This window comes from Andrena cerasifolii, chromosome 5, assembly GCF_050908995.1.
Source record: "Andrena cerasifolii isolate SP2316 chromosome 5, iyAndCera1_principal, whole genome shotgun sequence".
Classification (NCBI taxonomy): Eukaryota; Metazoa; Arthropoda; class Insecta; order Hymenoptera; family Andrenidae; genus Andrena; species Andrena cerasifolii.
In genome coordinates this window covers 4,223,627-4,235,976 of record NC_135122.1, presented here as the reverse complement: position 1 = coordinate 4,235,976, position 12,350 = coordinate 4,223,627, and the positions used below count along the sequence as shown (strand labels likewise).

At 34.2% G+C, this 12,350-nt stretch overlaps 1 protein-coding gene across 1 annotated transcript in view; it reads left to right on the top strand.

Moving 5' to 3' along the window:
- The window catches only part of Invadolysin (leishmanolysin-like peptidase, invadolysin), a 310,080-nt gene extending 300,866 nt beyond the window's left edge, over window positions 1-9,214 (top strand). The window contains exons 8-15 of the mRNA XM_076813031.1: window positions 72-275; window positions 1,710-1,935; window positions 2,087-2,280; window positions 3,169-3,301; window positions 5,653-5,812; window positions 6,561-6,727; window positions 7,481-7,600; window positions 8,267-9,214. Coding sequence (XP_076669146.1) covers window positions 72-275; window positions 1,710-1,935; window positions 2,087-2,280; window positions 3,169-3,301; window positions 5,653-5,812; window positions 6,561-6,727; window positions 7,481-7,600; window positions 8,267-8,422 — 1,360 coding nt within the window. The 3' untranslated portion in view covers window positions 8,423-9,214. The remainder of the gene's footprint in view (window positions 1-71; window positions 276-1,709; window positions 1,936-2,086; window positions 2,281-3,168; window positions 3,302-5,652; window positions 5,813-6,560; window positions 6,728-7,480; window positions 7,601-8,266) is intronic.
- The last annotated feature ends 3,136 nt before the right edge of the window (window positions 9,215-12,350 follow it).

Genomic DNA, 12,350 nt, shown 5'->3' with positions numbered 1-12,350 from the left:
TGCCCTTCCCACGTGTATATAACATTTGTTTGAATTTCATGGAATCTTAAAAATAATTCAATGTTTTTTAGACCGATAGCTGGCCACGCCAACTTATGCCCAGGAAATATCAGCACCAAACCACAAGAACTAGAAACTGTCCTAAGTACTGTCAAGCATGAGATACTGCACGCTTTAGGATTTTCTATAAGTCTGTATGCTTTCTACCGAGACGAAAATGGTGAGCCGAGAACTCCTAGAAGAAGCGATACAGGAAAACCAGCGTTAAACGAAAAGTAAGTACATCTTCTTATTACCATTAAATATTGTTTTATAAGCAATATTATTTACAGAATATTACTATTCTCGACGTTCAATATTGTATGTTATTTTTATCAGTCTTTTGAAAGTTTTCTTATGAGAAGTCTAAAGGGAATAATGAAGTGTAGTCTCTCGAAAAGTACTCGAAGATAAAAAAACTTTCAAAGATATAAATTTGAAACTTCACATATTAATTTATGCATATTTTGACAAGTAACATAACTGGACCTGCTGTTCCATAGTTACACATTCGACCAGCGTGCGTGAGGGGTCTAGGAGCTTAATTAATATATTAAAATTTATGCATGTTTTTCTATTAGTTTTTTTTATAGTTTCTTAAGACATTGTACTAAAGGTAGGTAATAAAAATTTGATATGAAAACTGTAAATTATTCAAGAAATAAATTCTTAAAAATGGCTTACATTTCCGGCCGCCACAGTGGTGGCCCTTAATATTTACCCGAAATACATGTGGTATGAATATTTGTGTTCGTTCTTGTAAAATGATATGCACAGCAGAACACGCCACGATCATAATTTGTTTCATTTACCCAGTCGGTGGTTTCTGAATTTTGATTTACGCACGAAGGAATTTTAATGCAAAGGAATTTTATTTCACTAACACTTCACTCAGATTTTAAATTTAACCTCGGTATAGCAGCAATAAGTTAGGTATAGGAAACTTACTCGAAGACAGTTCTCGAGTTTGCGGTCGAAATTCCACTGACTATTGGAAGTTGTGTCCTGCTTTAGAGGGAAAGACGTAGCAGTGTCAGTGGCACACGTTTGGACCCAAGGTTCCTTCTTTAAACCCACCACCTTTCAGGAGAAACTATTATACGGTTACAAAACTGTTGTCAAAAACGGGGGCCATTAAAGTTATACTGTCACCATCTATGATTTTTTAGAAATTTTACTCACGTCCCTCATAAGCTGAACAAGCAACTTTTGTATCAAACTTTTTTCTATCTTCAGTAGTTCCCAGCACTTCAACAAAGTAGATTTTTCATCCCCGATTTTGAGGGCTGTTTTCACCCCGTAAACTTGAATTGGGGCAGTCAGAAAAACAAATATGTGACATCTTTTCGAACGTCCTGGTTTTGTGCAAAGTTTGATTAAAATCCAAACTGTGTGCTGTTGATAGTTGTGTTTCCAAGCATTGTATCGAACAACTGTATGCAATATCTCATAGTATGATTTATTTCCAATGTTACTATGTATGTTGTACTGATAAATAATTTGAAATACATAAATCATAATGAAGGAAATCTGCCCAGCTACTTTTCAGAAGCACGGTGTCAAATATTTTATAAATCATCAAATTATATTAATTTTACGTTGAAGGCGTAACAGTAACAGAATGCTAGGTAGAAAAAGTAGTCGTAACATTCGATGTTCGTTACGTACAGGTTACAAACTCATCAGTGGAGCGAAAACACGATCAAAACCGTCGTCAGACCGCACTGGCAAGTGCACGGCGGCTATATGGAGAGATCGATGCAAATGATAGTAACTCCCAGGGTTCGTGCTGAAGTTCAAGCCCACTTCAATTGTCCAGAACTCGAGGGTGCAGAATTGGAAGACCAAGGGGAGGATGGTACAGCATTAACACACTGGGAAAAGCGAGTGTTTGAAGTAAGTATTTAAGTCACAGTATATAAATAAAAAAAAAGCTTATTCGGAATAATTTTACCTGTTCGCGCGAGCGCGAGTTGCAGGATAAAACACTGACCCTGTATATTACTTATTATGTTTATTGCATTCAGTACGTTTATTGTTTATGTAGAACGAAGCTATGACAGGAACGCATACTCAAAATCCGGTTTATTCAAGGATAACGCTTGCTCTTATGGAAGATACCGGATGGTACAGTGCAAATTATTCGATGGCTCAAGAATTAGGATGGGGCAAAAATCTTGGTTGCAATTTTGCGATGAAATCTTGCAAAGAATGGATATCTTCTAAGTCATCTCGTTTGTCGTAAGTACTTCCCTTCCTTATACAGTTATCTGATGCCTTTAGAACATTACAGCAAATTTTTCCAAAAATGACACTTTGAACGGCGATGGCAAGATTTTAGATGGTGTGATTTCTGTCCTGTGCAAGCTTTGGCGTGTTTTTACGTCGATATCTTCTGGGAAACATGAATAATTTTAAATTACATATTCTCTCTTAGATCTTCATGAAAATATTATGTATCAATGGATTTATGTATAATTAAGGCGAATTTCGACTTTACACTTTGGATGTGCATCGCGGATTCATCCACACATCCATTCTATTTATCAACAGTAGGCACAGGCTCTACACTGGTCACTTTGGATGAGATGCAGATGAAAACAATCTTTGCACTTTTCACTGTGGATGAATCATCCGGGATGCACATCCAAAGTGAAAAGCCTAAATTCGCCTTTATTTTGGGCTGTTGAATCATCCCCTAAAAGGTTTACCACCTGTAATGAAACACCCTGTATATGAATCTGTAAAATTATGTATTTATAATTAGACATGCTTCGGTATACATCATTATCTACACATTTCATAATTAATTATTCATAATATATGCCCAAATAATTATACATAAATTAATTATATTACGTACAATGAAAGAGATGTCTAATGAAGTTGTATTTGGATTACTTTTCATCGAAAAAGCATCGCCCATCTATTAGTTGTGCTGTAATGAAGATCTGACAGAGAATACAGAAGTTGAATTTTTCATTAGTGTCGGCATGTGTTGAGAGCACTAGTAGAAGCAATTTCTGGGAAAGGCCTGACTTGAAGTGGCATTTTTCACCACCTTGCGCCACTCAAAGTGTTTATTATAAGTATTTTACAATGATTGCAAAGGTAAATATTATTTTCCAGGGGTAAATCCATTCATCCTTTCTGCAACAAAGTGAAACAAGATCCCTTACAAACGGAATGTACTGATGACCGCAGCTCTGGTGCATTATGCAACTTAATTAAACATCCCCAGCCATTGCCTAAGAAATATCAGGTACGAATTTCTCTAACATATCTAAGGTGTAAATCCTTTCTTCTAACAAGAGACATTAGCCAAGTATGCAGTGCTAATTGCAGTGAAAATTATTATTCCACGAATGAGGAGCTCTGCCTGCATAAATTTTAAATATTTCGCAAATGAAGTATACATACAGGAAAAATACAAATTATCAAATAAAGAGAGAAACATTTATTGAAAAACGTCAGTGTGTTTTTACGCCGAGGGAGTTCTATCCTGCGCAGAGCTTTGACGAGTCCCGAATGTAATATGACATGTCAATATTTTCTGGAATACATGGATAAAATTATCCGAGAGTTCCCAAATGTTTACTTAGATAGCAAACCAAGCTGAGAATTCTTTTTGTATTTTGTATATGCATACTTCGTCTCCTCAGCCATCCTTCGCCACCGCGAGAGCCGAACCCTCGACGAGTAATGTAAATTGTAATTTCTATATTGTGGCTTTACAAAATGCGAAAAGCTTGTCGGGCGTCAGCTGCAAAAAAAAGATTAACTCCGATAAGACTGTTGCTAAAGACTTTTTTCTTGCGCTCTTCTCACTTACACACCCTTCCTCTATAACCTTTCGAGATAGATCATTCTATACCTTCTTTCGCACGCACACTGGTTTTGTTTCCAAACACATTCTCTCTCCCTCCCACCCCTCTCTCACTCTCATGCTATCCTTCCATGAGCATTCCTTATCGTACCTCCTCCTCCTCACGTACTTACCTACTTAGTCACACATCCTTTCAGCTACCAATTATGGTATCTACTCTCGTACAACAATATTCTGTATTTAATCTTTATAACAGTATTACTAATCGATTGATGAGATTCTCCTGATAATAAGAGCCTAAACTCGACTTCATTCGAGCTATATTCTAAGCATACGTGACATATACCTTATCCACGGAATTCAGAAGCAATTTGAATTACATATGTGGAATTACAAATGGCCCAGCTAAGGACGTTTTAGACTCATCGGGAAAACCTCGCCTATTTATCGGTGGTGACCTTTAGGAAATAATAAATCCATTGACATAGTGTGATATCTGTTACTATTCGTAACTCTGTACTATATATTTTATAGAAATGCCACTGAATAATACAGATAAATAATTAGAGAGTTCACAATTTCTTTCGGCTTGTGTGGGAACTTATAGCGAACAGGTGGAGTTGTTTTTTTATATAGGCTGGTACGCGAGTAGAGCACACGAAGAACAGAATGTCAGCCTTTCGAAAGATAGAGTAAGATAAAGTATCATACTTAGTTGGTTCGTACACTTTGTCACTCGCTTCCAGTCCCTTTGACATTTTTCATTTCATCTTGCTCTTACGTTTGTAAGCCAGGAATGAAACAGAAGTAGGATTAATAGCGACGAGCTTATAACGTAGCCAAACCGAACTCATGGCAAAAGATAATTAGTTGCGTATAATTATGAATAAGTTGGTGTATATGAGCAACTCAGGCTATATGTAGTGTTATTTTATATCGTTACTAGCGCCCCCGTGTCGGCTTCGCCCGAAATATTAGCGTGACTGCTTCATGTGTATTAGAATTAATATATTTTAAGGAAATTAAGTATTTTGAAGAAAAGGGTAATTTCCTCATGATATTTCGGAAAAGATTATCTTCTACATTCTCTCCTTTGGCAGATTTATAATATACCAGGCGCTTCTTCGTTCCATGTCAATAACGCGCTTTAGAAACATGCTACATAGCTTATGTCGGTCCTAGAGCATCCAGGTATAACGCGTTAAAATTTCAGGAAGATCGGTTCAATAGGTCTTGAGTTTTGCGCGAACATAAAAATCGGCTCTCTCTTTATATAATAGTATAGATCTATATCTTCTATTTATTGTATTTACTTATATAATCGTTGTGTCACTGATTCATCACCGTCCAGCCTAAAGTATATTCCTTTTGCGATGTAGGTGCTCGATAAGAAGGGATTTTTGTAAATTCCAACCCTAAAGGGGTAAAAAGGGATGAAATATGTTTTCTCGGACTCCTTATTATTTCTTAGGCCCGATTAGATATCAACTTTTTTTAACTTAGAAAGGTTCCCACACAAATGCCTAAAAACCAGGTTCAGCATTTTGTCCTAATCAACCTCTAAGGGGGTGGTGAAAAAGGGTGAGATGTATTTTCATGGAGTCCTTAATATCTCTGAGGCCCCAAGCGAATTGCGGGGGTATTTTGCTAGTCCATAATATGTTTTTAACATATAACTTCAAAAATAACAAATAACTTCAATTTTTCCTTTGGAGACTGTTTCTCCTTACAAATTTTGCAATTACTTTAAACGAGACATTTAATGAATTCGTTCTCTTTGTTTTTAGAACTTCGACACAATACCTCACGTTCCAGCCGGAGAAGAAGAATACTATGGTGGTTCGGTATCTCTGGCCGATTATTGTCCCTACATACAAGAATTTACATGGAGAGCACGGAATATAGTAGTCAGAGGCTCCCATTGTCTTTACGAAGAAAATAATCCTGGTAAGTCATAGCGTTACTAATTATAACCATTTTTGTTTTATACAATCTTAATGGTGTTATAGTAATATCGATACAACAGAAAATATTGATGTGGAAAGAACAAAATATCGTTTACAATGAATCCATCTCTCAATATAGTATAGCCTTCAATGGTTTGAAGAAACTTACTCATGGGAGAAACTAGAAGAAAATATACAAATTATTCGCTTTGCCTTGTAGCGGAAAGTTTTTTAACACAGTAATTGTAGAAACTGATCCAAGCTATTAAATTTTTCCGAATACAATTGAAAAATATCTGTGAAGGGAAATGTTATAAAATCTTGTGATACCTATTATCATAGCATCATTTTTTTTTCAAAATGTGTACCACAACACTTGTAAACATATTACACTTTTTTAAATGACATCATAACTTCTTTTACACAAATTGAACGACCATTTTACACACACTATTGACTTTGAAATTCTGCAAATTATTTTTATATGTAATTTCGTTAATTATAACCCGAATTATGTCAGGGTTGGTATCATTTCCATCGAAAAAACACAAGGAATCAAGTAGTCCCACTTTATATAGTACCTAACATTTTGAAAATGATTACAAGGATAAATTAACTACATTAAGGCAGTTAACAGTTTTGATGTCAGTATCAACAAACATATGAACAGTTAAATTTCATTCATAATAAAGATAAAATAATGTATTAATAAACTAAGAGTTTTATTGGTGATTGTACTCTTTGTTTAGATCCAGACAAAAATTTTGCTCTAGAAAAATATGGTCCACATTCGAGGTGTTTCGATCATACAAATCAAATGTGGGAAGAAAGAACCTGTAAACAAGTTCGCCAATGGCAACATTGGGGTTCTGGATGCTACCAATATAAATGCGAAGCTGGAAGATTGCATATTATGGTTAGTTTGCTAATAAAATCAAGATTACGTATTTTGTACTTACTATTGTAATAAGCATAATTCACCCAATAGCAAGCAGGGCTTGACAACTGTTATAATATCGGTTCTCCAAACGGTTATGAAGAACCTCTATTCTTAATACGGAACCTCTATTAGTTACGGTTCCTATTTCCTTCCTCATATTGGCTCCATAATCGTTATTTTTTCGGTTCTATGTATATCAATTCCGAAACGGTTCTAGAATCAATTCTTGTATCGATTTTTTCCTAATTGATATCATTAATTATAGAAAAAGGATAAACATTTATACATATCACTGATTTCTAATAAATCGTTGAAATAAATAAAACAGCTACATATTTTTTACATTCACACACACTATATTATTCAGAATAGGAAGTTAAAAGTTTCTACTGTATCTATAAAGATTTCTATACGGATACAATAATGAATGATATCAATTAGGGAAAAGTCGATACAAGAATTGATTCTGAAACCGTTTCGGAACCAATATAGAACCAAAAAAATAACGATTTTTGAACCGATATGAGGAGGGAAACAGGAACCGTAACCGAAACAGATAATAGTTGGAAATTTCGGTTCTTCATAACAGTTATTTGAAATAAAGGTTCTCCATAACCGTTTTAATCAGAACCTTTATATAACATTTTAAAACAGTTATTTTCGGAACCGTTTCAAGCCCTGCTAGCAACTTATTAAAGCATACAATATCATATTTATTTGGTTCCACAGGTTGCAAACTACACCTATACTTGCTACCACGCTGGTCAAGAAATTGCGATTAGAATATTGCAAAATAGTTGGCTCCATAAGGGTGCTTTAATTTGTCCTCCATGTCGAGACATCTGTCAGGTGAGACTTGATATTATGTATACAAATATTTATTAACACTCATGATTTTATAATCTCTCCTTCCATTATTTTCTTAAAATTTCTTGTTTTCCTAGAATATCATTTCATATATTTGTACAACATTTTAAAAGCTTATGTCAATGACACATATATGTATTTATAAATATTTTTTGCAACCATTTTTCGCGAAGATACAGTCATTTCAAAATGACCAATATTTTCGGGAAATTATAGTGCTCCTTTAATTTTGACCAGCATTGTACTTTGCCAATCTTCCAATCGGCCAATTGGGTGGAAAAAAACCCAAGAAGCCAGAAATAATGATTTTAAAAACTGTAGAGAAAAGAATAGCCCAAAATATTCCCCCTACAATACAAACGAAGATGTTTTAAACTTTTTATCGATTTCTTTAAATCCACTTACGCACCCGCCGGCGGGATATTTACCACGTATCATCAATCACTATATTTAAATTAACATTTTGATTTTATCTAAAACTCATTATTTGAGTATGTATGATACAGTATGTACAACTTAACTTTTTTAAATGATATTATTCAGACTGATAATATTTACAACAACAAAATCATCTTACAATTAGTTCGAAAGCATAAATTTTGCATTAAGAAATTATACATTTACGGCGACTTATTTCATTCTTTTCAGGCCGAACTGAAAGAAAAACATGAGCACTGCAAACCAGGAGACGAACACCCGCCTGCGACGTACTATCATAGAGATAATCTCTATTGTTCATCAGCAGGAAGATTTACGAGTTTATCAACGTTTATTGTTCTAATATATTTTTCTGCTCTTAGATGATGTGTCATCAAACTTAGGTAATATTTTTGTCAGCGTCCAAGTTAAATCGAATTATAATGATATATCATTGAAATATCGTTGAAAACCATTTCCCAATTTCAACACGAAGATTTTATGAGACAGAAGTATCATTGGAACCAAATAATAGTTTCGTAAAGCGAGTGTCGACGGAAGCGACAATTTTATTTTGATACTTTATTGGGAAAAAACACTTTTCAATGATTTATATACATAGTGTAAGTATTATTGCAACCATAGGATAATACTTCTGAGATTCTATGTGCGTAAAAATTGATGCATGTTGCATTTCACATTTCATATAATGACTGTAATGGATATGACAAGGCATTCTTGAAGTGCCAATATTAAAACATACTGTTTGTATACGCTTATTTAATTACGCAGCCCGTTTGGTTGTTATCTTTCCATGCAGGCGATGTGACATTTCATATCAAATGTACATTATAGTGTATCATCTCTACTTTCACTTTATGCCATCTTAATGAAATCTATCTGTTATAAAGAATTAAACACGAATGGTTCTTTTGTTGAAGTATCAAAATGAGTAAGTGCCAACATTATCTGCCGAACACGCGTCTAGATTTGACATTATTTTATTTATGACACGCATACATGCACAATATCCCAACAACCCTTACGCACCGCTTATAATCAATTCCCTCCTAACAAAAATAACCTTTTACGTATTCTTTCAATAATGCTGTAAGTATTTTACGAATATTTCATTGTGTTGACGAGCAAAGTTCAAAGTACCTATTCAATTATTTTATTTTTTGTACAAAAAAGTAAGTCCTTATCCTACGTAAATACATTGATTTTAGCGAAAATCAATTATTCCACTGAATGTTTCGGTGTTCATTATTTGCCACTTCTTGTCGCCATGAAAGGACATTCTAGATAATAATATAAATATTTAAATTTTAACTCTCTGGCGACAGACAGCTTGGGGAACAACCACGCGGTAGATGCAGGGTTCATTTTAATCCACGATTAATTTCATTTATTACATTCCAGAACAGATTTTGATCTCACGTTTGTAAATTCTTTTTGCCATTGAAGTAGTGATACGACAAAGTAATATTTAATAGAAAGATAACGTATACTTATTTCACAAATATATCACGTTTTATTTGACTTTAACACTTTGACTGGCGACGGCACGTTTTCACCCTCTGGGATTTGCAGCCTGTACACGGTTTTGGTGTGAATTCACGTCAATAATTTTTTAAAAACGCCAAAAGTATTGCCTCGGAATCCCATATTGTTTGTTTGGAAAAAAAAACCGAGGACGGGGGTCGCTTTCTTTGTACTTCGCCGCCTCAGAAATCTCTCATTAGCGTGCCGTCGAGTGCGATAAAACCTGCGCGTAGATAAGACATCCATTAACGGAAGTTAAAATTATTATATTTTTCTATAAATACGTAGGTACAAATTACAAATGAATTGGCGAGATTCTGCTGATGAAAATGAGACTAAACTCGACATCGTTTGGATTACACATTTTCAATTATACGTGGTATAATTAAAAAAATAGCCCGAATAAGGTCGTGTTCGGACTAATTTTCATCGAAAAGGCTCGCCTGTCCGTTTGTAGTACTCTTATAAAAATGTAATGGACAATACAGAAGTTTAAACTTTCATTAGTGGGGGCACGTGTTCAAAGTACGTAGGGAACTACATAAAACTTTCTCGGTAGAAGCGACTGCTCGCAAAGGACTGTCAAAGTGTTAATGCAATATTATTAGAAAGCAGTATATTCCTATTTTTTATTTCTTTATTATATGAGTTATTACAAATATGGTTACGGCATCTGCCGCCTATAAGTACAGGGTATTCTTCGGCGACAGGTGGTAGAAAACGAAACGGTTAAGTCTACGTGACAGAATAAAATGAACATCAAGAATAGCGAAATTGCGGCGCAGACTTCGTATTTTAGCTATTAATGTTTGAAAATTGTCCAATGAACAAAGACACATCGATAGCAACTTATGCCGAAGACGTAGTGATAAGTGCGCCGTTATTTTTTCACGGCGTCTGTACGACGTCGAACTGACCTGCGCAACTCCTGCCGCTGATCTGCGCATTGCCGTTCTTCAGGCGCTCCTAACATAATTTTTGAAACATTAATAACTAAAAAACGAAGCCTGTACTGCAATTTCTTTACTCTTGATTTTCGTCTTGTTTTGTCGTGTAGAATCACCGATTTCATTTTCTACTATCTGTTGCCGAACGCCCTCTATATTTTAGTCATTCCGTCACAATTTTTATATTCCCATAATTGTGTAAACTTTCCGAAATTGGTTCAAATGGTGACGTTCCTGCCGGGCGAGGGTTCGTAATTGTGCAGTGCAAGGACATTAATATAATTATTAGTCTGTGTAATGTTAAAAATTGTATAAGTCAATAAGACAATATCATGTTTTTTTTATTTTTGCAAAATCTACAAACAGGTCTTAAATGAATTAAATTATGTGCAACAATTTCTATCAGATTTTCAGCTTTACACATAATTCATATGACACGACTTGAAAAAGATTTTTTAAACTACTGGGAAAGAACAGAACATCAGTTCAATGATTTTAAACTTGTAATTAAGAAATTTGTAGAAAATAATTGATTTTTCAAAAAATATATAAGGGGGTGCACTATCTTGTAGGCCGAAAGGAATAGATGAATTTAAAATTTGTTTTTACAGGTAATTTGTCAATGAACTATCGGGATATTTTTATGAGATGTTAGGCAAAATTTTAACTTTATTTTCATACGTTCTTTATTACTTAAAGTTTTAAAATAGCAGAGTTATGCAAGATTAGCTATGTTCATGTCTGACAGGACCTTGTCAGCAAAAAATTCTTATACTAACTTAAATAAAAATAGATGTTCTTCAATGTAGTGTACGGTTTTTATCATATTTCAACTTGTTAAATTTTTGTAAACCTTCAAAGCCAATCTGTTTCAATGAACAGAAAAAAAATTCTTTACAAAGCCGCCATTTCCTTATTTTTTATTCATTATTCGAGTCATTAGGAACATCACGACATGAATTGCTTTGTCCCCGCTCAAAGCCGCTTCCAAACTAAATTTCAGTGTTCCCGTTGCATAGTATAACGGAAAACCCTTCATTTTTGGAACACAAAGAAGTTTCAGGTCTACTCGATCAGGGGAAAAGCTTTTTACACAAAATTTAAGTTGCATGTGCTTCGTAGACGTGCGTGCCTGTCAGAGAGTTAAAGTTTTAAACTTCGTACACTTGATAACTGAAATAAATAGTTATTAATTTTAGTAGAAATTTGTAGAATAACTTCGAGAAAAAAAATTAAGAAATTGGTAAACGTAGGCAAAAGTTTTATGTTGAAATTTTAGTATTATTAGGATGTAAGAGAATACGATATCATATCCAAGAACATACCTAATAGTATTTTAAAAAAAAGGCAACTAAAGAAAGACCACCTCATATTAAATCACTTATGAAAAGTTGTACCTTTGACAAAAGTGGCAATGGACGTAAATAAAACTTGCATGCAATTGAGAGTAAGATGTACATAATGTATTCATTGATGAGAGTTTCTAAAACGGTTTTATGCATATTATGTTTGTGAAATGAAGTATGTATTTCTTTATGTAAATAAGAAATGAAACGTTGCCCAAGTCCTATTCTTTACACAGAGTGTTTTAAAAAGGTTGGTCAAAAGATTAGATATGAATTCTATGTATCAAAATAGGGTAAAAAATAAACATTTCCCTGGAAATAATTACATTTTAAGTTGTGATTGATCACCAGCATAAAACACGAAATTCTTAACATGTCTTCTACAAATAAAAAACCAGGGTAGTCAAAGCATAACCCATGCACAGTTTTGTTCCTTATAAGTACGAAACTCGGGGGACAAGGTGGTCTCTTAACGAA